Genomic DNA, 27,312 nt, shown 5'->3' with positions numbered 1-27,312 from the left:
ATCATCTAGCAGCTGCTGGATTGATTTCTTGTGGTCCCTTACAATTTTGAAGCAATTTTTCTTTTCTTGGTCATTAGTTGCAATCTTATCATCTATGTCTGAAATTCTGTCCTCACATTGGCTCATTCTGCTGAGTAGACTTTCAATGGAGTTTTTAATTTCCTGGAAATCTTTTTGCATGTGTTCTATGGATTGCATTTGTTTCCTATGTTGGGATTCCATCATGTTCCTGAGCTCCTCTCTAGATTTATTAATCACGTGTTGCATTATGGACACAATCTCTGTTGTTATCTGAGAAATTATTTCTGATTTCATTTTTTCTGGATCCTCTTTTGTTGCCAATTCAGGGAGTCCAGGTGTTTGAGTATCAGAGTGTTCCATCTTGTTTCCCTTTGGGGTTGCTGTAGGTGATCTGTAAGTCTGGATTTGAGACTTGTTTATGTGTCTTCTCATTTTGATGGGGAGTGGGGTGCTGCTAGTGCCTGCGTGGCTCACCTCCTCTGTGCTGGTGGGGGTGGTACAGTGGCCCAGAAGCCTCCTCTTGTGTGCTAGGAGTGGCTCACATCCTCTGTTGTATATTGAGTTCTAACTTTGAAGATTTTAAAAAAATATTCCCATTTATATCCATACAGATATGCCTAACTGTATCTCCTGAGCAATTTTTTTCACTTCTTTTAATTCTTTATCCACCTTAATCCTTCGGCTGAATATCCTATTTTTAAAAAAAGTCCTGTGAACTGAATCCGGGCTTCTCATGTAACTACACCCCCAGACCTTTTAAAATTTTTTCACATTTCATATAGGTTCTTGCTAAGTTGCTAAATTCCCTAGGCTGGGCTTGAACTTGTGATTCTCCTGCCTCAGCCTACCAGAGTGTTAGGCTTGTAGGCTTTGTGTCACCTCATCTGGCTCAATGCCTATATTTTCAGTTCAAGAAATTCTTTTTTCTTGTGTTCCAACACGGAAAGGTGGTCCTTCAAAACTATGATTTTCTTTCTCACTCATCCTTTGAGTCTGCTAACTCATTGATTGCATGTGGCTTCTGGATTTTCTGGAAAAACTTAAGTTCCAAGCCCCTCTGTTGTACAAGCTCAAGCCCTTCTCCCCTATTTCCCAAACAGTTATTAAAACCCAAAGCTGTAGATTACTATGTTTGATTCATGTTCTTAAAATTCCTATCTCATAGTTGCTTTTCATTTTGATACCTTCAATTAGTACAGCTCCAGCTATGCATTCAAAAGTATATTTACTAGAATTTTTCCAAAATATAAAATTTCTTTTGGCTTGGAAATTTTTAAAGTATATAGTCGACCAATTATCAAAAATTAACATCTTTTATGGATTTTTTGTGGATGAAAAAACTATATGCTTTTATTAATAAAATAATCTTTATAGTTTAAGATTCTTAATGAATTCAATCTATATTTTATTGAAATCATCTTTTTATGTCTAAGATTTCTTGTTCTAATTTGAAGTACTGTATGTTTAACCCTTCTTTACAGATGCCCACCTACAATTTCAGTTTTAATTTCTGGTGCTAGTTTGGATTTGTGTCTCTGATTTTCTGTTTTTCAGGTGTACTGACTCATGTCAGTGTACCAACTCATTTTTTGTTTTTTTGGTACCGGGGATTGAACTTGGGTCCTTGAGCTTGCGCAGCAGGTGTTGAAACCACTGAGCTAAATCCCCGGCCCAACGAACTCATTTTAATGGAGTACTTGAGTGGTCTGCTTTCTGAATTTTGTACTTTTGAATCTGCTTCACGTTGACATTGATGGTTTTCTGGGTATGAAATTGTAGGGTTAAAATTATTTTCCCCACCATTTATTATGCAGTTCCAGTATAACCTTACTATGAAGACCAATCAAGTTAGTTTCACAAATTCTTAGAACATTTCACTTATAAATAAGGATGTAGTTTCCAAACAAAATAAACACTAGCATTGCATTAAAACAATACGACAAATGATTTGGGAAATAATTATCAGCAAACCAATTGAAGAAATAATTATACTACAATCTAAAGGATAAAAATCATGAAATAGTATAAATAATAATAAGATTTATAATTATAATTATAAAGCAATTATTATATCCCAGATACTGTTTTAAGTTCATTACGTATACTAACTTATTTGCTACATCGACGCTGTGAGGAAGATGATATTATTACGCTCATTTTCCACATGAAGAAACAGACACAGTACAGTAACTTGCAAAAGAGCCCATAATTCTTTCAGTAGAACAGGGGTTCAAAACCAAGTAGTCTGGATCCAGACTCTACCTCATACTATATTATGACATTAAGTCATTAGGTATAGGAATGAAGAACTCATTACGGCACAGATAATTTACCTGTTATAGAATTAAAGCAAAGGAAAGGAAAGAGATATGAGAGATAAGAGACATAGTAGATCAAGATATGCTATGTACAGGAACCTAATAACCTCCGTGAATAGAAATAGTATAGGCCATAAACATGAGCTAAGATTAATAATATCAACAAGCAGGCTGGGGATTTAGCTCAGTGGCACCGCGCCTGCCTCACAAGTGCAAGATCCCCAGTTTGATCCCAGGTACAAAAAAAAAAAACCAAAAAGAAAAAGAAAAAATCAACAAGAACGAGAATGGGGAAAAGGGGATTTAGAGGAGGATGGAGGTGGGAGAAAAGGAGAAGGAGATAAAAAAGTCAGGCTGTATTATGTACATGTACCCTCTCTTCAAGATGACTATAAACTGCATGAACTGCAAACATGTACTAAAAAAAGAGACATACTAGATGAGTTTATACCCTAGATTCAGGATTATTTTCCCAACTCCTTTCCCTTCATCCCAGATATTATATTGAATGTTTTATTCTGGCAAATGTATATTAATTTCTAAGAATCTATTTTTATTTATTTATTTTATGTTAGAATTTTTGAGTTTAGCTTAATTTTATGAATGCAACTTCTCAATATTTTCTCAATATACGAATCAGGAAAAGTTGTACACTATTCTTTATGTTTCATAAAGTTCTTTTCAATATAATGTTTTATTTTTATGTTTTAACACATCTTACAGGCATTAGTTATAAACTAGAAAAGAAAAATGCTTTAAACTTTTTACATTAACAGATGTAATTTTTGATACTTCTTGAAGTTGAAAGTTGTCTTAGTCAAGGATTTGAATAATGAACTGTTCTATCTAGACTATTATTCAAATTTTTATTTTATAAAGTATTTCATATAAAAAAAAGCATTTTTTTGTAACAAGTGACCAATCCTCAAATATCAATATGTGATAGAAGGGACATAGTAGAAAAAGGCAAATGAGGTTTAATGATGGGGTGAGATTCACAAACATAGACGTAAGCAGAACAGCCCTCCTTCTTTGCCTTGCGGTATTATTAATCTTCTGGCCCAAGTGTAGGTTTAGAAAATCATTTTTAGGCTGAACTTGGCTTTAGTATTTTAGTGCATGAAATAATGGTGGAGTACTTGCTTCTTATACAGATTTTTGGCTGTGATTCATCTTAGTAGAATTCAGAGATTTTGTTGACTACCTTATCAAAGAAAAATCAGCTAAGAGTCTCTTAAATGAATGTAGCTAACTTATAAATGAAGGCACAATGAAGGTAAAATTGGTACTTTCAGAGCAAAGCTTAACTCATTTCTGACACTTAAATGCTCAGAGGGGTAAGGTTTTGACTGTATAAAGCTTTCTGGGAGCTAACGACACTAAATTCAGATTGAGTTCTGGAAAAACCTTGTCTGAGAAAAGATAACGGAAGTTCACTTGATTTAACCTCCTCTAAATTGTAAATTGAAAGTCATTTTTTTGTAGAATTTTGCAAAGGCACATTTTATATGCATATTATGAATTTGACTATTAGGTGCCATCAATTTTGTTTGGCTAGACATGATATTTTTCTATTGGAAGCCTCCTGTGTGTAAAATAACAATGCTTACTCTAAAGAATTGGCCTTAAATCTAGAGGCTGTCTCTGTTTCTCAGTGTCCTCACCTGTTAAACAGGAATATTACCTATTTTACAGCATTTTTGTAAGAGTTAAAAGTAATTCATGTTAGATACTGAAAATAGCATTACACATAAGAAATACTTAATAAATATTGAGTATTATTAGTTATTTATTATCTGTGATCACATGTATTTTAAACCTCAAGGTATTAGACACATTTTCTCCTAGGAAGGAATAAGATTACATCCGGTCTCCACACAAACAAGAAGAGACACAATGTTAAGTATATTTTTCTTAGCAGCTTGCAGACAGCAATAGTTGTTGTGAAGCTCATACTCTGTGCCTGTTTCAGTCTGCTCACCATGTGCTGGGAGCTTGGCAGACAACTCAGTTCTGACCACTTTCATGTCCATTTTCTCTCGTTTTTCTTCTAAAATGCACAAACAGCATTTCTTCTCTGTTCTCTCCTCACACTGTCAGTCTTACACACACACACACACACACACACACACACCCTCTCTTCCTTCAACACTCGCACACATGCATTCACACTCGCTTTACTTTATTTATTTTTCAGTCCCTCAAGAGCTCCCGGAGCAGGCTGTGAGGAGCGGCCGTACTCTCCCCTCCAGAGTAACCTGGCTGTCACCTACTGAGTCGAGTTGCTAGGAGAAGGTGAATAGCATGATTACAACATCGGCTGATGTACATGTTCTTTCAATAACAACCTGTGGAGCTCGGTGGTCTGTCTTCTGTATGGCTCTGTGTTTCCTCTTTGTTGTCATTAATATCTGTTGCATTTACTGTTCAAGCATAATATACATTTTAGTGTTGTTTTCAGATCAATTAAGAGACAAAAACCCTTGGCATTTAAACGGGCACTTTTTTCTCAGGGTGGTGCTGCCCGTACTGGTTCCCATCATCTCTCTTCTTATTATACCCTTCCCCTCTTCCGCGGGTAGAGAGGAATTCAGCTCTTCTGGAGCGTGAAAGTCATTCACGTTTCTCCCGTGCACAATAGAGCTCGTAAACCGCAGGGCTTCTGATGCGCTTCAGTGCTCAGAGCAGACACAGATGCACGGCTGGGGAGAGCTGGAGCCCTCGCGGGTCAGTAGTACAGGAGCAGCTCACACGTGCGGAGTGTTCCTGTGAGGTCAGGCGTCTGTTTATATTGCTGTCTGCTTTCGGGGGGTGCGGGGCGCACAATGGCGATGCTATCACAGTAGCAATTCTGGCAAAAGCTTCCCTCAGCTCTGCACCTCCGCACTGTTTTGATAGATAAGAGATGCTACCGTGTAACTGCCTGACATTTGTAGTGGACTGAGGAATGCTTGTTCTAGCTGCTGAAACTGACTGTAACTGTATCGCACTAGGAGCGTCACCATGGGGTCCACTGCTACAGAAATCGAAGACCTGGAAAACACCCCTTATAAGTTTCTCATAGGAGAACAGACTGAAAAAATGTGGCAGCGCCTGAAAGGAATGTGAGTAAGCTCTTTGCTCGGTTCTGTATTATTCTTCCCATCCCCAACTCCCAGTGATCTGACCATTAACGTGACTAAGTGTGGGCACTACTTGCTTTTGTGAACTGATGTTTCCTTTAGAAAGATTTTCTCTTGAAACTAAAATGTGTCCATCTCACCTAACAACTTGTTGAGGGCTGGAGAGTTTTTTTGCACCTGCAGGTTTTGTGTAAAGTAAGATGAGTCCCGGAGAGGTGCTTTCTCAGTTCCACTGCATGCTTCTTGTATGTTCTGTATGTGCTGTTCAGATGTGTACTTTAGATATGTAGAGAGGTAACTGGGAAAGCTACTTGCTAGGTACTAGCCGAAATAAAATTTCCCTCAGGTAAGTTGAGGGGCAGAAAAGACTGCTACTTCTTTCACTGTAACTAGGCTTTGGAAAACAAGGACAGAATTAATTATGATAATATATATTTTTTTCTCCATTGTACATATTCTTTGTCTTAAATAATTTTTCTGTAAGAAAAAATGTTTATGTGCTAAAAATATTAACAGCACACCAAACAATAGAGTTTTGATTTTAAATTCGGTCAGTTTACCTTTTCTGTGAGTATGGAGTAGTCCACTCAAGAGTTTTCTCTATTTAAGTCAAGCATGAAATGTAATTACTGGGGCCAAACTTTAATTGCAGAGCTATACCTCACTATATACATCTTTTCAGATTTTTTCTTTATCTCTGTGTGCTAATTCCTGTTTAGTGTTTTGGCACATACTATACTTATATGATTCATTTTAATTATGTCATAATTTAAAAATCAGATATAACATTTTGAGAAAAATGTTACATATGAATATTTATAGGCTATTGAAATTGCTTAGCTTAATTGCAGATTTCAAAGGAAAATACAGTATTTGCTCTTCTATAATAAAACTGAAGATATACCATACCATATGAAATATTTTCTAAGATTCCTATCTTTGATGTTATATTTATATACTATTTTATAAAGTACAGTATCAGTGAATTTGATGCCACTGTTTTGATATCTACATTTTCCAGAAAGAAAAATCATATCAAACTTTGGAGATAAAATGTTTGATTTCCTCTGTTTGAATATAGCCAATGTTTTTATGTATTTAAGTTACGCTGTCTCTATTTTCTTAATGCTTGAAGTAATACATGGCATTACAGTGCATTGGTAGAAAAGCATACTAGTTATGCAAACAACACTTAGCAGAATATAACTTTTTAAAAAGAAGCCATCTTTACAGCATTTGAATGAACAAGGGAAATCTGTTTCCAAGATCCATTGAAGAATTAGAAGTTATAGCTTTTTGGTGTGGCAGTTCTCTCAAGAAACAGGTGACCCTATCAAAGCAGATAATAGCTCAAAAATCAATTAGCATAGATGTAAATTAAACATTACCAGTCTCAGACGATTTGTATTCTAACCTAATGAGTGCATGACTATGTGCACTGGAAAAGCTATAACTCAGATCACAAACTAGGGCAGGATATTTTGTTTGTTTAATTAGTATTTGTTCTGTTTTTCCATAATTACATGAATATATGAAGATTTATGGTTGTGGATGTAGGCATATGCCGTTAAGAAATCTGAAAAGTGATTTTTGTGTTTATTTAATATGTCAGAGCAAGTTATCTGACTTTCACTTTATCAACTGATGTAGCATCAATGTGTCTCTTTCAGAAGAGGGTGAAAAAGTTATTCAACAGTAGAGATTCACGAATGTATACTAGAGTACATCAGGATAGCTACAAGCTGAATTAATTTTGAGCTATGTCTACCTAAAGCCACTCAATGACCATTGACCAGTTTTATTTTAGAATCATTATTATTGAACTGATTAAACTGACAGATTCCTTTTGTGTTAAAGAAGGAAGAATTTGCAATTTGATACTGTCACTGTAAATTGTACTTTGACTTAGGACATTTTCAGTACTATAGGCTTAGGCAATAAGCTTAGATCTAAAATCTGCATGACTGATAACAACTGAATCCTTTCATTATGGTCTCTTGTGTAGTCTGCATTCACAGCAGTGATATGAGGGACTCCCTATTCCCTTGCTAAAAATGCATTGCCTACTTAAATTGCAACATTGCCTCAAACAGAAGTTAAGCTCATCAAAATTGCTAGTCCTAGAATTGTGCTTTTAAATATTGCCAATTAAAATCATGTAACAAAAGCTATCAAACAATTGTACATTAAGTTTCTCCTTGTTGGTACAATAGATTTAAGGGGCTTTGATATTGTTTTGTAAGTGATTTTTAAATATTTTATATATTTACCTCTATAAACACATTGATTTATTTCAGCAGCATATTCTGTTTTTAATTGGGCTTACAATATGTACCCTTTGAGATAAAATAAAAATATAAGTGAAAATAAAATAATGTTTATTCAATTATACCAGAAACACAGAGAATATGAACCTCGACAAGTAGATACTTTGAGAAAATCTTTTATAGGGATTGTCACAAAACATCAGATTTTATACACATTTTTTCCATAGAAATAAATTTTAAATTTTGTGACACTGGAAATATTGATACACTAAATTAATTATCAGTTCTTTCCTACCATTTAGTTGATCTCTTTCACTATCCACCCTAATCTCTTTCATATAATATTTGCAACACCATATAAAACTGACATGCCAAAAGTCTCTTGAGAATAAAGGTAAAACAGTCTCCTACTTCCATTCTCAAATAGACTTCTATGCTTTATTAATTTTCTTTTTATCACTGCAACTCTTTTCTCTGCTCTAATTCTGCTACCACTAATTTGTCACCTCATACGACAACTTAGATTCTATATCTTGACTTATCATCTTTGATAGTAGAAATATTAGCGAATAGCTATGCCACCAAGCCCTTCATGAAGTATGTTTTAAGAAGTCATGGGCTTGGCCATCAGTTATGAGTTGATCAGGGCCTCAAAAACATTCCCAGTTTCATCTGCTGTCTCAACATCAGATAAAATTTCTTATTAAGAAGTTTCTTGTGACTCTGGAACTTAGCTTGCTTCCTATATACTAAAGGAAGTTATCTGTCATTAGGTTTTACAAAGACTAGTATTGTATTTCTTCTTATGTAGAGAGTTAATTTGAAGATTTTATATTCTTTCATTTTTGTACACTGCTTTTTTTCCAATTTTAGAAATAATGCTTTTTTGTGTCATTGGAAATGCTGCTTTTGTCTTCTCTGAACATTAAAAAACTCTAGAAGTGTGGACTTTTAAAAAATGAAATTTATTTAATAAAAATATAATAACATTAATTCCAGTCAGTTTCACTGTTCTAAGAATTCCGTTTAAGAGGTAAAAGCAGCATTTCCAGAAAAACTTGATCAAGTAAAAATTTCAGTGAAGGGGCGGGGGATTTAGCTCAGTGGTTCTGCCACCTGCCTTGAAAGTGCAAGGACCCGAGTTCGATCCCTGGTACAAAAAAAAAAAAATTTTCAGTGAAAAATCACATGAATTTGTAGGAAGAACTAAATCCAAGTGTAATCTTTCTCAGTTGTTTAATAGAAGAGAGGAAAGTTTGAACTTTTCAAAACCATAAACTATCTACAAAACATGTAACTTTCACTTCATAGTACTTGTTGTCAGTTCCTTCAGATTTTACAAATGAAGCATTAGAACCCGTCAGAATTTTAGTTTGAAACTACTTAATGTTTGATTGTCAGTTTTACCTGAATAGATATACCCCTTCTTGTCTTTTCTATCCTGACAAATGTCTAGATATGAAGATCCAGAATTGTGAATGCAGCAGTTGAAGGATGTCAAGTTAAGGTTCTTTTTTTCTTTCTTTCTTTTTTTAAAGATCTATTCTCTTTTTGGTGGTAAACATAATCATCGGTAGTGAGGGTAAAGCAGAAGTGAAGGAAGAGCAGTGTAATAAGTGTTTAATTCCAATTAGCTATGATTGTTGAAAGGGTAGTGCACTGTACAGTTCTCAGGTGAAGCTGCCCAGGCTCTTACTGCCAAAATGATACAGCAGAACTACATATTTTGAATAAACACTGGCAAAATATGTAGATGTCAGGAAGTATTACCACCATATTCCCAAACAGGAATCAGATTTTAGGATGAAGCAACATTACAGATAAGAAGCAAACTTGATCCTTTTCAATCTCTTGCTTCAGAATCTTGAAAATCCCTCTATTGCCCTCACCTCTAAAGTTGACATCCTACACCGAGCTCAACCTTTGGAGTCTCTTCTCAGGCCTTTATCTTGTTGCTCTCTCCCAAACAGACCCCCAAATGCTGCTTACCACCCAGTCTTCCTTTGCTCATTTTGATTACTCTTCTTTCCCCTCTCCACCACAGTTGTTCTTCCTCCTATGTGGCTTTTGGAGTTTTGTGGGCAATTTTTGCTTATAGTAGCAGCTTTGGGGTTTTTCTGCATTCAGTGGGCAGCAGGGTCCAGCAAGCTGAATATCCTACAGAGTGCAGGCCCTTCCACTATCAGAGAGTCATCCCACTTAAATGCTGATATGGAGCTTATTAAGAAATTTAAACAGATGGGCCGGGGATTTAGCTCAGTGGTTCTGCTGCATGCCTCGCAAGCGCAAGGTCCCGAGTTCGATCCCCGGTACCAAAAAAAAACCAAACAAAAACGGAAATTTAAAGAGAGATCTCATGCAGAGAAAAATCCTATCTCACCCTCTATTCTAGGTTAGTTTCCTCTACTTGGTCCATAAAGTACACCAAAAATTTTTTTTGGTTTGTACGACACATATTGCATTATTTATTTGAAACTTATTTTCTAAGTTTGTAGAAGATCCTCCTCTCAAATTAATAGTGTATAACTGCTTTTTATCAGATTACCAGGCTCTAATATTTCTAGATTACTTCATTCATCCAAAAGTATTATTAGATATAAATAACACAAACATGTATTTCAAAACACACAAACTAGGATAGGTAGATTCAAGGCCTTAAAGATGCTGTTCAAGATGCCTCATTTCCTTTCTCTCCCATCCTTCCTGCCAAAAAATAACATAATATTCTTATCGTAGGTTAGAATTTATAAAGATCTTCTGTATCCACTCACATGTTTCACATTCAAAATAATGCTTGCTGGTAAATATGACTGTTGTCTTCATTTCCCCGCCCCCCCACCTGCCGCATTTAACAGAGCATCAAAGGAGTAGTTTATATTAAAGTTGTTCCATTTCCTCACTTCTCATTCTCTCTCAACTCATTTTAATCAGTCTTTTTCCCTGAAGCAGCTTCAGTCAATCTGCCATGACATCCGCTTTGCACGGTGTGGTGATCAATTCTTTTTTTGAGGTACATTTTAGGTACACAATATGATGACATTCATTTTTGGGAATTTGTACCTTCATATGATATATCTTGGTTCTTATTTTCTCCCCCATTCCTCTGCCCTCCCTTCAACCCCTCCACCCCTCCCTATTTACAAAGACTTTGTTTCAGTTAAAATTTCTTTATTGTACAAAATCTACCTTCTCTGGAGCAGAGCTTCTGAGTGTAAGAGCTAGGTGTACCTTGAATCCTAGCACCTAGCACAGTACTTGGCACTTGGGAGATAGTCATAAATATTTTAAAAGCAATCAATAAACCAAAATTGTAAATACAATTCTGAATCTTGTACTGATTCTAACCAGAAAATTAGAAGATAAGACAAAATGCCAAAATAGGGCCTAATGCCAAGTGGGAAGATTGGAGATAGACTCACAGTTAGAGTAGGGATGAAGAGTGTAATGTTTGCTTATCACATATTAGTGGTCACAACTATAAAGATATAAAATATTTGGTATTCTTGTTTATACGTACCAATGATCTCAAAATGTAACTATCCTAATTTAGTTTCACAGGTAGTATCTGGTGGAACTTGGGTTTGAACATACATCTACCGAACTCTAAAGTTCTTATTCATCTTGCTTTCAGGGAAAAAAAGAGGAGATTCTCAGAATGGTTACCTAAACATATCACCAGAGAAGGATCTCGATGCTTATAAAACTTACTCCATGGGCTTTGTGGTAGCAGATCAGTTGCCCCACAAATGTCCATGTCCTAATCTCCACACTTATGAATATGTTATCTTATGTTGAAAAGGAGAATTAAGGCAGCAGATGGAGGTCAGGTTGCTAATGAGCAGACTTCAAAACAGGGAGAGTACTGTGTCTGGATTACCCAAGTGAGCCTTGTGTATCCTAGAGTGGAAGAGCGAGGCCAGAGTGGTGCAGTGTGAAAGGGACTTGACTCATCTCCACCAGCATTGAAGACGGAGAAAATGAACCATGACCCAGGAACATAAGCAACTTCTAGAAAAGGCAAGAAAACAGATTTTTTCCTCCAGAGTCTGCAGAAATGATGTAGTCCTACTGACATCTTGATTTTAGCTACTGAAACTTGCATCCTGTTTCTGACCTCTGGAACTGATAATTGGTGGTTCTTTTCAGGCTACGAGGTTTGTGGTAAATTCATTATAACAACAATAAGAAACTAAAACATGTCTCCTTTACCAAAATAAAACAGTGCTTAATCATTATGACCATTCCCGTCCTCATCTGTAACACTTACACGTAAACACCCACAATCCCTAACAGTAGAGACCAACCTAGGTCGCTCTACGACGCACTGGAGTTAGTCTTTCTTCTTAGCCACTGAAAAATTTCTGTTCCTCCATCTAACCTTGGCTTACATTCCCGAACCACCGTTTCCTTACTGCCCTCTGATGTTGAGGGAATATACTGGATTAATTTTATAGGTTAAAGGGTGTTTATGCTATTTTTTCTTGGAAATTATTGATAAATCTCATTCTCTGTTCTCACATTGTTGAGTATGTGACTATTTTGATGGATTAACAGGCAAATCAGTTTAAAAATACATCATTTAATCCAAAACTAATTTGGTTTGAATATAATCACCCCACTAAAATGTATTTAGGAATGTAAATTTAGAGGTAATATAAATCTCAGTCCTTAGATAATATCATATTATTATGGTTTATATAAGGAACATTATTGAGATGGATTAGTCAGGGATTGAGAAATTGAACCTTGAAACCAATCAGATATTTTCTAACACCATGTGTCTTTTAGCTTAGTGACTATGGAAAGGCTGTAAACTTCTCTATATGTACTTTCCTCATCTGTAAAAATATTTCATTCATCATTCATTTACTCATTCAGTAAATATTCAACAATTGTGTACTAAGTAAGTACTGTGTTAGACATAGGAACTTATTTTCTAGTAGAAGAAACAAACAACCACAGGTGACATATAAAGAGCAAGTTAATACGGAGTAAGAAGTTAGGAAATGCACAAGGTGACATGAGCAAGTCCCTTGTGAAGTATTTTGGACAGTCGGGGATGATTTCTCTTAGGAGACTTCTGCTAAGACATGAAAAAACTTTACCCTAAGATGTTGGAGTGAGAGGACGTGCTATAAATAATAGATCTAGTCCCTGCCCATGTTTAGATTTAAGAGAGGGGTAGGTTTGGGAGTCCATTAGATAGAGATCAAAACACAGCTTTATTGCAGATAGAATTTGTACTTGAAGCTTTGGTATCCACCTATATAAGGCAGACTCCTCTGAGTTCAGCTTACGCCCCAAAAGTGCAGGCCTCCTCAATAGGGGACAAAATCTCCCATCCCAAACTTTGCTCATGGCTTAGAGAAGATGAAACTATACTTTCTACAAGCACAAAATCTCTTCCTTGTCCCCAGAGAAGCAAAGCTTGCAGCTTCAGGCCCAAATCTCTCTCCACAGTTCACCGACCAAATGATTCTCTCCTCCTCCGTGAAAGAGCTCGAGTTGCAGCAAAGAGCCCTGGAGGCTTCTCCAGTGGAAGGCTCTTCCATTTAGAAGAAAGCTTTAGGATCTGGGAATCCCTCTATTGTCTAAATCAAGACACTAAAAATTACATAATGTGTGTCAGAAACATAACACAGTACCTGGCACACAGTAACTTTACAGAACATTGTAATTATTACTGTTTCCATAACCTTATCCATTTTTAGGCATACTCCCACCCTCTGCTTACCAGCTATATGATCTTCTTTAAGTTGACTGGTCATTCAGTGCCTCAATTTTTTTTTTCCAGTGCCTCGGTTTTTGCATCTGTGTAATAATAGAAATAGTAATGGCATTACCAATCTCACAGGTGTTGAGGCTATTGAATAAATACTGCCTATTAATTACTTAGAATAGTGTCTAGTATTTAATAAATCCTAGTTTTGTCATCATTATTACTAATATTCCATGTAGATCAGAATTCTGTATCTGCTCTGATGCTTTTCTTATCAGAATTAATGGAGTAAAGCTGCCAACGTGAGTTTTTCTCTTTGCTCAGTGCGAATGTGCTCAGGAGGGTCCCAGGTTTCTCTTCACCAGAACTGTTGAACCTGAGGATTGATGCTTCCTTGGGGAAGGAGTTGGGCTACATAAAGGGAAAGAACTGCAGCGCGTGTGCTGGCTGTGAGAGTTTCCCTGGTAGAAGAATCATCCTGAGGGCTTTCTTACTTCAACTTCTTGCTGTAGCCTTGTAATGCAATTTAGGTCTCATCTTCTTGTATGACTGAGGGCTAGATTGGCTTCCTGGGTCACTTGGCTTGAAAATTACTCTGCAAGTCTTTTCTTATCCAAATCTGGGCAAATTCACAATGGAATTACTTCCAATAGTTGGTCATGTCCCATATTCATTTGCTGATCCGTTTTAGAAAATGACACATCAGCATTATGTTTCTAGGTTTTGTCCTTTACTATGTTTCAGTCAGCTAGTCAAATATAAATATCTGTGCATGTCTGATTATTATCCACTAAAGGATCTTGCCAGAGGCCTTTTGAATATGAAAGAAGCCATTCAGGAACATCATAGAAAGATAATGGTGTTAAATCCTCCTGAGAACCACATATTGTGCCTATCTGATCTGAACAAGTAGTGGGCATGAGTAGCTATAGTAAAGGAAGGGCATAAAAATAATAATGTCTACAACTAAAATGTTTCTTTTTTTATCTTCAAGTTGCACTTTCTTGAAACTGTTTAAAGATATATTCCATTTTTTATTTATAAAATATTTTAAAGTGTAAATGTTTACTAAATTGGTCCCTAAAATGCTGAAGCATGCAGATAATTTGTTGGCAGAAAAAATTTTGCTATTTATAGCTACTCAAATACGGTAATAATGGATCCTGGAAAAAAGTAAAATCTCTAAGCACCAAAGTTTCAGAAGAACACAGAGGGGAATCTTGATTAAACTCTGGTGATCAAGGGATTCTTATGAAACAGGTCCTAGATAATTTAGAAGAAAGTTAAACTAATTAGAAAGCAATATCTATTTCCACTGAAAGTCCACTTAAAACTGGACTTTCTAAGGATTAGTTCCTAACTGTATTTGGAACAAGGTAAGAAAGAATTATATAACTTGGGTATCAATCATATTTCTGATTACCTTAAGTTGTTTAAAATCACCTTATCACTGAATCATAGTAGTAATTATGCCTTATCATTTTTTGTGCTCTATACTTCCTAAAAGATTTTTCTTTTCATCTGCAATTCTCAGAACAATTATCTCCAGTTTTTTGATGAGAAAACTGAGCCACTAAGACAATAAGTGACTTGGCCAATGTTTCCCAATTCGTAGGGGGAAGGGCCAGGTTTCCAGGCACATACTTCATCTGACACTATCTTGGATAATTCCGCTTAACACTCAAAACTCACTATATAGCCTGACATTTCAGAAGTTGTTTTGATTTTCGCACACTCTCACCATCTGTTTGCCTATTCTGCATACTCCAAGCTGAGTACCAAAGGGAGATATCACTTGGCACGCGCTTTAGTTGTCAGAAACCCCCCAGTTTTGTTTCTTTCTTTCTCCATGACATGCACTTAAAATCACTTCTCTATTTTCCTAAATATTGATGATGCTTGATAGTATAGGAAAAAGAATTTGACTTTTCTACAACCTTTACCCACACTCAGAGTTTGGACCTTTGCAAAATCACTGTAATTTGCTTGGCCTTTAGTACCCCGAACCATAGAGAAGAAAACTGTGCCGTAGTAATGTCCAGGTGTCCAACTCTGAGGATTTTTATTTGGTAATAAAATTCTAGTGCCAGAAATTCTAGTGATTAAATCTAGGTATGTAATACTTGCTAAAGCTACCTCTTCTGTTCTTGTTATAAAAGATTTTCAGCACAGAGGAATGTTTTTTCCTGAAGTAAAGTGAACAGATTTTCCTCTTTCATTAATTTCAGAAAAATCAATTTAGTGGAGTTTATTCTGTTTTACTTCCTAAATGGAATACAAACCATACATTGTCTTAGCCTCCATTTGGAGATGGTTTGTATATGGATTAGAGGGGTCATTTCTAACTTTTAGAACTTGCAAAATGTCCAGTGCTTCTCAATGATTCCAATAGGGACCAGTGTCTCTCTGTGTTGGCCTCTTGGTATTTCATTCTCCAGCACACCTCTTCTTTAAAAATTTCAAATTTTCTAACAGGTCTTTATTTTCCAGAAAATTTTCCATGTTGTTGTCTAGTATAAACCCCATTTATGTATGCCTTCCTGCATTTCTACCTGTGAATGATCCCTCACATACTGGCCTTGGGTGTGTAGCTGACTTTGGCCCACCGGACCTTCGCAGGTGTGATGCGAGTGAAGGCTGGGAAGGGCCTGGGACAGGGCTCCTCCCTCTGGCTGCTTTCTGGAAGCTTCCCAGCAGCATGTGAAGAAGCCCGGTCAAGCTGACCTACATGGACACAAACCCTTCCAGCTGAGGCTCCTCTAGATCAAACCAACCGGACAGTGAGTGAGGTCAGGCCAGACTTCTTCAAAATTGTGAGAGAATAATAAATACTTTCTTGGTCACTAAATTATGGGGTAGTTCATTAGATATAAACCTATAATCTGCTCTTAGCTTCTAGATATTTTTTTCCATGTAATTTTCTGGTTTCAACATTTCCTTCTATCACTCTCTTTTCTTCTTGCTCATCATCTATCATGTACTTCTTTGACCTCACTAGCAATTAGTAAATGCTTTGTATTGTAAAAATAAAATTTGAGAGGTCCTTCTTTTTAGAAAGCCACCCCAATAAAATTCTCCTCTGCATTGTTTTTACCAGCAACACTAAAAATATATATGCACTTATGATATTTCCTCCCAAACCTGCTCTTTTGGTCGTCTGTGTATTGAAGTTGTGTTACTCTTAGATTTTGCTGAACAAATATAATTTCCCATAGAAGAGAAGCATAGAGTAAGGCCGGGAAGCTGCATCGTTGCATAAAAGAAGATAGTTCATATGCTGTTACCTTAGTAAGAGGCACTAGAAAGGCCAGGGCTCTCCACACATCCTGTTGCCCTGACAACAGGTCATATAGGGCGTGGGGAGGCCCAGTTCCTAGTCTTCTAGGCTTCTTTGCAACCACAAAGACAAAGGACAAAGTTGTGGTACATCTTACTCCTTTCTACGTACATTTTTCTACTATTATTCAAACCATTCCAGTATAAGATTGCCTTTCCAGCTGGGGATTTAGCTCAGTGGTGCCATGCCTGCCTTGCAAGCATAAGGTCTTGAGTTTGATCCTTGGTATTGAAAAAAAAGGCAAAGATTGCCTTTCCAGATGGAAGGGAGAGCAAGAAAACACTGACCTCAACTTTTGCATTTATGAGTTTGGAACATTTGTTAATTTTTTATTGGCCCAGAGAAGTAAATGATAGGGAAAAATGAAAGGGAATAAAAAAAAGTAGGGAGAATAAATTGTGGTAATCAAAGAAATAGGTAGGGCAGGAACAACTTAGCTGAGAGTTGGTTTTGGATGTGTCTCACTGAGCCACATTGGCTCTGCTTAGCTAATTTTTAGAGTTCATTGGAAGGAGTTGCACCTGAGAAAGTGCTGTTTATTGTGCCACCTTTATTTTATGAGCAGGTGATGCATAATCCACTATCCTAAAAGGCAATCATGTTGTAAATATTATTCACTTAATCCTTAACACAGTACAATTTGTTTCTTAACTTAATCCTCAACACAATACAATGTTTTTGCTTTTCATTCCTGTTCACAACTTATTTTTTGTCCCTCATGGTTTCTTGCCACGTAGAGTTGTTTGGAAAGCAATCTGATCAATTTTTTCCTTCACTCTCTCTTTATTCTTTAAGCAATTGATTTATAGAAAAGTTCCACGTAACTTTATTCTTGACATTATACTTTGCTTTGTCTTTATAATTTTTGATTTATCTATAAATAGTTGTGTGTTCCAAAGTTGACAATACCATTAATTCTGCTATTACTAAATGTCACCAGTTTTCCTGTGAATTAAAGTAAAATCTTAGTTTATACCTCTCATTTTATTTGTTTATTTATTTTTTTGATACTGGGGATCGAACTTGGGACCTTGCCCCTGCAGGTGGCGGAACCACTGAGCTAAATCCCCAGCCTCACACCTCTCATTTTAAAGAAAGAGTAAGAGTTTTAAGTTTTATACTAAACCAGAAGTCTTCTTTGGTGAAGACAAAAATGTGGACAAATCTTTATTAATAGGAAAAGAGATTTGTAGTAAAAATATTTTTAATTTAAATTGAATTGAAATGAAGTATAACCTGACGACAAGGAGGAAGAACATAATCATAATGAAGCTGAATTTCTGAAAGATCAGTCCAGAAAGTGGAGTATTATGTAGAGCATTGTTAAAGTCAGAGAGGTACAAACGAGTATCTGAAACTACAATAGGTGACCCTTCTATGTAACTGCCCTTTCTTTTTTAATGTTATTATTCTTTAATTTCTCAGAATTACATTAATGCTTCATCTTTCCTCGAAGGTAACAAGAGGGATGAGGTAGAATCTTTCTGCCCATCATTATATCTTTAGTGCCTAGTATAGTCTACGGTATAAAGTAGAATTTAAAAATGATTCACTAGAACAAAGGACAATAACTTGGCAATATGCTACCATTTTAAAATTGAATAATTCAGGCAGTAAAAGTTACAGTTGTTCAGCAGCAAGATTAATTCAGGCTAGGAGATCAAACGAATTTTATGGAATATCTTTGAGCTGCTTCTGGAAAAATATAGGGAATAAAATATCAGAAAAGCCTGACCAATAGTGAAGCTCGGGGATGGTATTGCATCTCAGTCAAGACAACCACATAATATTTTATGGAACTTAGCAGAATTGTGAGGGGATAAAAGTAATGTAATCAAAGTGCATACATCCTATGTCGGGACTGAATAAACATCTACACAGGGCAGCTGTTTAGTGGTACAACTGTGTGTAAAACATGCATGTGCTTTCCCCTCATTACTCTGCCAAATAGAAGACTGAGGGAAAAGGTGATCCGATAACTGCATTGTGTGTAAAATACAAAGGAGATTCAAACATTGTCTAGTGACTAAAATTCTTACTTGAAGATTCTAATTTCCTAAGTTCTGTACTATTCGTATCCTAGGAAGATTTAATTTATCTACCATGATGTAGCTGAGTAATTAGGATTATGTTGAGAATATCTTTCCATCATTAGTTCTGGCCTCTTGTGGCCTTGCAGGACCACTGTGTATCCTGTGAGAATTCACTGTCTGCTGAAGTTTCCAGATTGCAATGAGGCAGACAGGAGACAACCTGTCTGAACTTAGGGGTGATCATCCTGAATAGTTTGGTATTCGTTTCCAGGCTACAGTTTCTTGTTTACTACTCAGTTGAAGAGCAATCTTCTCCTTACAAGTTTCTCCTCAAAGAGAAACTTGTGACTTTAAAGCAAGGTAATCTTGCATTTTCCCAAAGTGACTGAGCAATTTTAACAAGTCTTGAATTTTATTTTTACCAGAAAAATAAATTGAAAAGTATTTGACAAGGCTCGAACTGAAGTCACCATTTTCAAATTGACATTGAATATTTTTGTTCTCTGACTTTATCCTGTCATATGAATCATACTTCAGTTATGGATGGATATTTGCAAAGTATATATCAAAAGATGAGTCTCTCTAAATGATAATTCATCTATCCAAAATGGAATCATGGATTAAGGAGGTCGTATATACTTAATGGCTGAGAATGTTACAAAATGAAAGTCACAAAATAGTAATATTCAGTTTAAAGGATTAAAATATCTCCACCATTATTTCTCAGAATGAGTTATATATACTCTCCTTTGTTTTACATGAAGCAATAATTTTTAAAATTCCTTATCAGCAATTGATAACTAAATAAAATACAATGCTAAAATTATTTCTTGCTTATTTTTATATTTCCTTGATATCTAATTCTATAGTAAATTTATGAAATATATACTTTCTATAATTGAAAGATTTGATTGATCTGATATTACCAGAAAAATAAGAAATAACATGGAATTGCTTTATAGCACTTAGGACTTAGAAACATGTTGCCAAGTCATCTTAAAGTCAAAAGAGGAAACATTTAAATTCACAATAAAATTAAAGAATTAAAAGTAAAAACTCTCCTTCATAAACTCAGATTGTTTTGTTAAGTACATGTCTCAGGGGTACTGAAGTAAACCCTAATTTACACAGTGTGAGTCATGCTATGGTAATCTTAGTCATGGATGAGAACTATCTTGGGAGTCATTCACACACACAAAAAAAGAAAGTTGTAGCCTAAGTTCATCCAGAACATACTGACACTTGTGAAGATATTAAGGAACTTTAGAAAGTAGACAACATATATTATTTCATGGACTATTCACTCAACTAGAAATCATTCATTGGACACATGGAAAGTTCTGGTATTATTCCAGGCACCGAGAACATAATGGTAATACTGTTCAAAGTACCTTCAGTGAGTTTATCTTTGACAGTGAGGGAATTAATTACTAAAGTAATATGTATTACTTTTAGTAAAAACAGGGTAACACAATGAACTTCCTGGGAAGTTCAAAAGGGGCTAGTTTAGAAAAGAATTGTCAGGGAAGAGCTTCCTGTGATAGGCACTTGTGAAGAGGAGCTTTGGGAAGGGAGGAGTGAGCTATGTGAGGCCTGATGAACTGGCAGCATATGCAGAGGGATGGAAGCACAGACCCAGAGCTGGGGCGTCTGGCATATTTGAGGAAATGCAATAAGGCGAGTGGGGCTGGAATGCAGGTGAGAGAGGGTGAGAGGTAAGTGTGCTCGGAAAGGTGGAAGTCAGATTATCTAAGATCTAAGAGGCCATGATAAATTAGGGCTTTATATGCTGCCCGATGGGAACTCTTCAGAACAATGGGGTTGGAGGATCTTACTTATGTTTTAAGACTTCTATGGTCATTTGATGGAAAATAATCCTGAGAAATGGGGAATGTGAGAAAAACAAGATTGGAAATAGGAGGATGTGTTAGGAAGCTATGGCAGTTGTCCACTAGAAGGTTCAGTAGCTTTGGTGACATTAGTGGCTATTGCAGTGTTAAGAAATCTCTCAATAGATAACTGAGAGTATAGATACCACTAAGCCCTGCATACTGCTTTTTCTATACATATGTATCTATGATAAAATTTAATTTATAAAGATGGCACAGCAAGAGATTAACAACAATAATAATGAAATAGGAGAATTATAATAATAAATGTTAATAACATTGCTAGAATCACTACTTCTGAGCTTTAGGGTCACTACCAAGTAAAATAAGCTTACTTTAGCAAAAGTATTGTGGTACCATGACATTGTGACAACTGAGATGGCCACTAAGTGATTACCAGGTGGGTAGCCTATACAGTGTGGATATGTGGATCAAGGAGATGATTCATGCGCTGGGCAAGATAGTGCTGGATAGGTGTGAGCGTTCATCTTACTACTTAGACCAGCACACAATTGAAAACATGATATTTATTTCTGGAGTTTTCCATTTAATATTTTGGATGGTAGTTGATCTTAAGTAACCAAAACTGCAGAAAGCAGAACTGTGGAATAAGAGAGAACTACTGTATGAAGATTCAAGACATAGTTGAAACTGCTAAAATGGATGTAGAGGTATAAAGAATAAAAAGACTAAGGCGTAATGGCCTGGTGTGTGTGTGTGTGTGTGTGTGTGTGTGTGTGTGTGTGTGTGTGTGAAAGAGAGAGAGAGAGCTACAGTTCTTTATATGAAACTCTTGGGCCCAGATGTGTTCTGAACTCATAACTTTACAAATTTTAGAAAAGTAATTGGGTACCTATTTCTAAAATTGCCAAATATTTCCATTGGGGCCTGGGGTAGCATCCTCAGTATATCAGTATATGTGTGCAAAAAGTACAGAATTTCACTTAAATATTCAGTAAATAATGACAATATGTGTCCTCTCCTTAGTTCAGGTCATTTTGCTGCCAAATGAGCCATAAACTTTGGGATACTTATTACACATTCAGTTGGACTTAAGAAATAAACAGAGAGCTAGACAGATAAAGCATCAGAGCTGAAAGTTTTGGAATAGTCAATGCATAGTCGTATTTTAAAGTCCCACCGCTTTAAAATGAGATGAGATGAGATAAGAGGAGATCTCCTGGAGATTAAAATTGGTATGAGAGGAGAATCAGGGAAGAGCCTCAGGTACTCCAACACTCCAGTAAGGAAGAAGAGAAGACAGCAGTGAAGACTGAGTAGCGGCCGGTGTTGCTATAGCTTCCTGTAAGCCACAGGAAGACTATTTTTCTATAAAGTGAATGTCAAATGTCAAATGTTGCTGAGAAGTCATGTGCCAGGGACTGAGCATTGGCCAGTGGTTTTGCATTGTGGAGGTCATTAGTAGTCTTGGCAAAATACTCTCAGTTAAATACTCTCAGGCCTCCTCAGAGGCCAAGCTAGGTAGAAGAGTGTGCTGAGGGCTGAGAAGTACACAGAATGTACAGTGGCCTCTAAATCATTTTCTGGAAAGGTAATCTTAAACGTAGGGTGAGAGCTGGGGTGAGGAGTTTGCAGGTAGATATACGTTTGTTTAATGGTGGAAATATTATCAGAGCTTTCTGTTGGGAATATCCATCAGGAGTCTGCAGGAAGTGCAGATGCACTGGGGAGAGAGAGTCAGAAAGAAAGAGGGGCAGAGAGACAGAGAATTGCAGAGAAGACAGAAGTCTGGGCCCATTTACAAGTTGGTCAGTAACAACTTGCTGATAGTCTCTCTGTTTACTTTTATATTCTCAGTGAAATGAAATAAAAGATTATTTGCCGAAAATGAGTAGAGGGAAAGGAGGGTGGCATCTGAGGAGAGAGGAGAAGGTGGATTAATCACTTGAGAGAAGAGTGTCACTGAGGAACTGCATCGGAACTGGCAGGCAGTACTGCCATCCGCCAGCAGTCAGGCCCCTAAGGAGAGATCAGTTCTCTGTGTGCTGCTTCCAGGCAAACTCAGGGCAGGTGTGTGCCATGATTACAGATGGCCAGAGTGTGGGGAGGTTAGAGGGGGGTAGTGGCAATGAGTTGCTGGAATGAGGCACTAGAATCACAGATCTTTTGTTCTTTTCAAAGGCCTGTAATGCTATCATAAACACACATCATGTGTAGACAAGCTTACACAAGAAATAGAATTTGTGAAATGAATATATACAGGCAGCTTCATTTTTTTCCTCAGACTTCTGTGAGCTCCTTTGCATTTCGTTACTAGGTTTTCTCTTCAAAACAGAAGAGGCTGTTAAAAAGTGTGGCCATTCCCGCAAAGAAAACAAAGCTGGCAGTTCTAATTTTAGGATGCTTTTCCTTGACAACAGCCTTTTAAACGTCGCCTATACAACAATAAAAATTGGCTCCAGAAATCAGTGAGACTGTGTTTGGTCAAGGAAATGAAATTCTCTTTGTGGCCCTGAACACACCTAACAAGGCTTTCCTTTCACCATTCTGCTCTTGAGTGACTGGAGCTTGTTGGTGGTGTTGAGGGTGGGAGGTGGCCAGTTTTCATATATGGATCAGGAGCAAGAACACATAAATAGCGTGAAGGACCACGGGGAAGTAGGGCTTGAGCCACAGGATGGAGAGATGGTTGCACTGGTAAGAGTTATTCCCTTCCTCTCCTTGCAGTCACTGTGGCTTCAGTTCACCTTAATCAGACTCCTAAATTCCCTCTGAGAGCCAAATGGTTGTGTGAATCTGTACGTGCTGAGAAAGCAATTAATTGTCACTTCTTGTAAGGATCTTGTCTCCAAGAGTGAAGTTTGCCATGGACACAATCACACACATGAACACACACACACTCACATGAAATACTGATATATAATTGTGTAGCTGTAAATGCAACTGCCATTCAAGAACTGTAAGAATGTGTGGATCAGACATGAAGAGGAGTCATTGACTCTCTTTTGATTTTTATTACTATTAAGGTCGTTGTACATAGAATTTAGGGGATCATGATACTGAAGAATTATGACTTCACTGTAATGGTCACTTGTGGATAGATTTTACATCTACTTTTGGTGTTTAGGAAATTGAATCTGGTTTTGTACAATAAAGGAATATAGAGATGATTAATTGGCTCAAACTGCCACTCATACACTTTGGCTTGGTCCTTAAATAAACATACATTTGACTTCAGTGATACTAATCCTTTATATTGTACAAAACATTTGCTTTCAAAAATTGGTCCTCATTTTATTAAAGTAATAAAATAGTACCATAAAACAATAAAAATAGGCGTTTCCTTCTCCATCCTTTGGTGCTACCCAGATCTGCTTCCTAAAATACCAACTTTCATGTTTTAATTTTTCTTCCTGTGTTTATAATCATATTTTCAAACAATAATTTTGTGTACCTGTTTCAAATGTATTTATTTTAAGCATTATTTACTACTTCATATAACAATAGATGAAACTTTAGCATTTTAAACCTAAATCTAACCACCTTCCTCTTGACTTAGCTTCCTCTTATTACCACTTCAGAGAATCAATATCTTGGTTTTATAGTATTATAAATTAATTGGCTTCATTCTGAGCCAACTATGAAATGTGAATATGTTTCCTGTAGAGTATAGCTCCTTGTGTTTCCTGGAATTAATAAACATCTCATTTAATTGCTAGTTTGTTGGCCTCAGTTACTGCATACCTATCACTAATTCTTTCCAAGTTCACCAAAAGAGTCATAAAACACCCTTCAATATATTTCCTACAATTGAATATTCCTCATGTGCTTCTTTTGGGTCCCACTCTTTCTGGAAGCATTGTTTTTCAAGGATTTATCTTCCATCTCTGTCTGGGACTCTTTGAGGCTCAGCTGGGACCACCTTTGCCTTGATCTGGGAAATCCCTTCAGCACCATCCTGAGCTGGGTCTGCTGCTTCCTGGATCCCCTTGTTGCTGGTGTTACAGCTTGTGTCTAGATGTCCCCTAAAAGGCTCATGCAGCTATAGGTAGGGTTTTTCAAAGGTGGCTGGATCTAGAATGTGTGACACTGGATTGATTCATGGTGGATGCTAGGCTCAAGGGCACTAGGATTAAGGGTGTGAGGGCCAATCACCCTAAGTAGCCTGGATAAAATATAAGGCATAGAAACAGTTGTGGTCATCCCTTGCTTGTTTTTTTCTGCCCACCAACTGCCCACCACTCTGCCTTGGAGCCAGCTGATTACAGATTGAAACCTCTACACACTGTGAGCTAAATAAATCTTTCCTCTCTTAACTTGTGGGTGTTGAGTATTTTGTCTTAGCAATGAGAAAAGTAGCTAAGACACATGGCTTGCTCTCATTTAGGGCATGAGCTTCTCTAATAGTTCCTGACATTGGGAATTATATTTTTACAAGTGCAATCATACATGAAATTATATATATTGTATTTTCACACAGCTTAATTGGCTCTAACATAGTAAGTTTAAAATAATTTTGCTTCAAAATTCTGTGGATATTGGTTTGTTGTGTTTTAATGTTCAAGACTGCTACTAAGATGCCAGTCAGTCCTCAAGGTTTTATATGATATTCTTCCCAACCCCCAGGGTCTAGGAATTTTCCTCACTTTCTTATTCTGAAGTTTCATATTAATAACTTTAGGGTGAGAATTTTTATACCGGGAAATTGGTTGGTTCTTCCAGTCTGGAAATATGCACCTTTCACTTTGGGGAAGGTTTCTTCAGATTTTAATTTGATAACTTCTCTCCTTCTTTATTTCCCCCTGAGATTTGTATCTTGCACTGTGTGGATTAAACTCTCTCTTGCCCATTTTTCAGAATTCAAAACTTTAACATCCATTTTTCAAACTCATATTTTTCTAAGGCCTGACCATGTTCTTACTTTGCCTGATTCTTCCTTGTAGCACTCCACTTTATCAGCATATAATAACAATAAAACTAGTTTTAGTTGATTACCAATTTTTCTTCTGTGTGAATAGCCTTTTTTGGAGTTGCTGTTTTCTCTGTCTTTTTTTTGTGTTGTCTTTCATGTTGGAGCTTTTCCTCAGAGGTCTGGTGACTCTTGACTGTCTTCTCACACTTAAAAGAGATGCTGGAAGCTGGTTGGCACCTGTTGGGAAAGGATAGTGTTTGTTGAAGCTTGCAGTAGAGTAGTAGGCACCCAGTCACTTAATTGGGTGATTACCAAATGCCAGCATCCTCAGATCTTGCTCTGGAGCTATTTATTTTTTGAAAGGAAAATAATCTATTCTCTTGTCTATGATGTTGAAATCCTGTTGGGTCAATTCTGTAATTGAGTGAGGAAAGGAGTTGGGATTAATACCGTTCATTATGTGTTTTTAAGTTATTTTTTGAGCAAAACAATTTATCTTTCTCACCTTGGTGGTTTTAGGTTTTTTTTTTTTTTTTTTTTTTTTTGTGGTACTGGGGATTGAACTCAGGACCTTGCACTTGTGAGGTGGGCGTGGTGCCACTGAGCTAAATCCCCAGCCTGCACCTTGGTGATTTAATTTCACCAAAAATCGGCATCTGATCTTCCAGTGTGATGTGGGACTGGTGCTTTCATGTATTGAGGAGGAAAAGGAGGAGCTGCCTTCTCGCTACAGACTTTCAGCTAGACTCTTCTTTCAGCCCACTCTGCTCTGACTCCCTGACTTCCGCAGTGTCTGGACCCTCTGTGCTGCCTGTTCTCGTGGACTCTGGGCGTCATTTTTGTGTTTTGCTGTTATTCTTTTCTATATTTCCACTCCTGCATCTATGTTCCAAACTTCCAAAAATGAACTGATTTTTTTAAGTCTTGCCCCCACACACCTTAACCTTCTGAGAAATTTATAACATTTTCATGTTTTTCCTGAGGATGTTAGTGGAGTTTTAGGAAGTAGCAATGATAAATGCAGGAATTTAACTAAACCTGATCAACAAAAGATGGACTCAAGATTTTCAGTAATTTAAAATTTATTCACATTTTCTTTTTCACTTGAGTTGTCTTGAAAACACTGAAGAAAGACCGTGTACTAATCCCATTTATCACAGGTGATCTGCTCACAGGAATTATACTACACAGATTCAGCTCAGGGGATAGGAATTACTCTCTCCAGTATTTCAAACAGAAAGGGTGTAATACAGGTGTTAGTTGCTTACCAGTCATAGGAAGACTTGTAGGAACTGAAAGTCAGGAGCCACCAGTGGACTAGTAAATTGAAAGTGCACCACCAGGGCTGGGTATGGGTGTTAGGAATCCATGTCAGAGCCATAGTATCACTGAATGCCATCACTCCACTGCCTACAAATACCTCTGAAGCCAGAGTCTGGATAAGCAAAGGTGGAACCCAGCCAATACCATGCTCTCATGTCCTTTTTGTCAGCCAAAAGCAGTAGTAGGAAGATAGCTCCTCCTCACTTTCCTTTCCAAGTACTTCGAGACTGCTTTCAATTGGCATTAGCAAATTCACAGTTAGAACCTTAGCTAAGATGGCCGGGAATGAGGAATTTTAGCTTTCAAAACTCTCCAAATCAGTGCCTCAAACTAAAGAATTTAATGTTTCCAAGGAATGTTATTATTCTCTGAGCTGCTGAAGTGCTTGTTCAAATTCTAGTATAAAATAA

At 36.8% G+C, this 27,312-nt stretch overlaps 1 protein-coding gene and 1 long non-coding RNA gene across 8 annotated transcripts in view; one reads left to right on the top strand and one right to left on the bottom strand.

Moving 5' to 3' along the window:
• LOC110346352 (uncharacterized) overlaps positions 1-27,312 on the bottom strand; it is a 323,700-nt gene that overhangs the window by 31,483 nt on the left and 264,905 nt on the right. Inside the window, exons 4-5 of the long non-coding RNA XR_002390338.2 lie at positions 25,663-25,816; positions 13,463-13,539 (exon numbers count right to left, since the gene is read on the bottom strand). This is a non-coding gene — a long non-coding RNA (uncharacterized LOC110346352). The remainder of the gene's footprint in view (positions 1-13,462; positions 13,540-25,662; positions 25,817-27,312) is intronic.
• Positions 4,442-27,312, top strand: part of Pde1a (phosphodiesterase 1A) — a 309,018-nt gene continuing 286,147 nt past the window's right edge. For 3 of the 7 annotated variants that reach the window (XM_087201247.1, XM_087201212.1, XM_087201190.1), the window contains exons 1-2: positions 4,908-5,112; positions 5,333-5,443. In XM_087201247.1, the coding sequence (XP_087057373.1) occupies positions 5,343-5,443 (101 nt within the window). In that variant the 5' untranslated portion in view covers positions 4,908-5,112; positions 5,333-5,342. Of the gene's footprint in view, positions 4,635-4,907; positions 5,113-5,143; positions 5,444-27,312 lie in introns of those variants that run through there. The other 4 variants (XM_004868172.3, XM_087201204.1, XM_004868171.4 and 1 more) reach the window with 4 other exon arrangements.

The sequence above is a fragment of the Heterocephalus glaber genome, unplaced genomic scaffold (genome assembly GCF_053883595.1).
Source record: "Heterocephalus glaber isolate CG9 unplaced genomic scaffold, H.glaber_assembly_v1.0 deba00000347, whole genome shotgun sequence".
Lineage (NCBI taxonomy): Eukaryota > Metazoa > Chordata > Mammalia > Rodentia > Bathyergidae > Heterocephalus > Heterocephalus glaber.
Note: the sequence above shows the minus strand (reverse complement) of the source record. Positions and strands in the feature narration are given on the sequence as shown.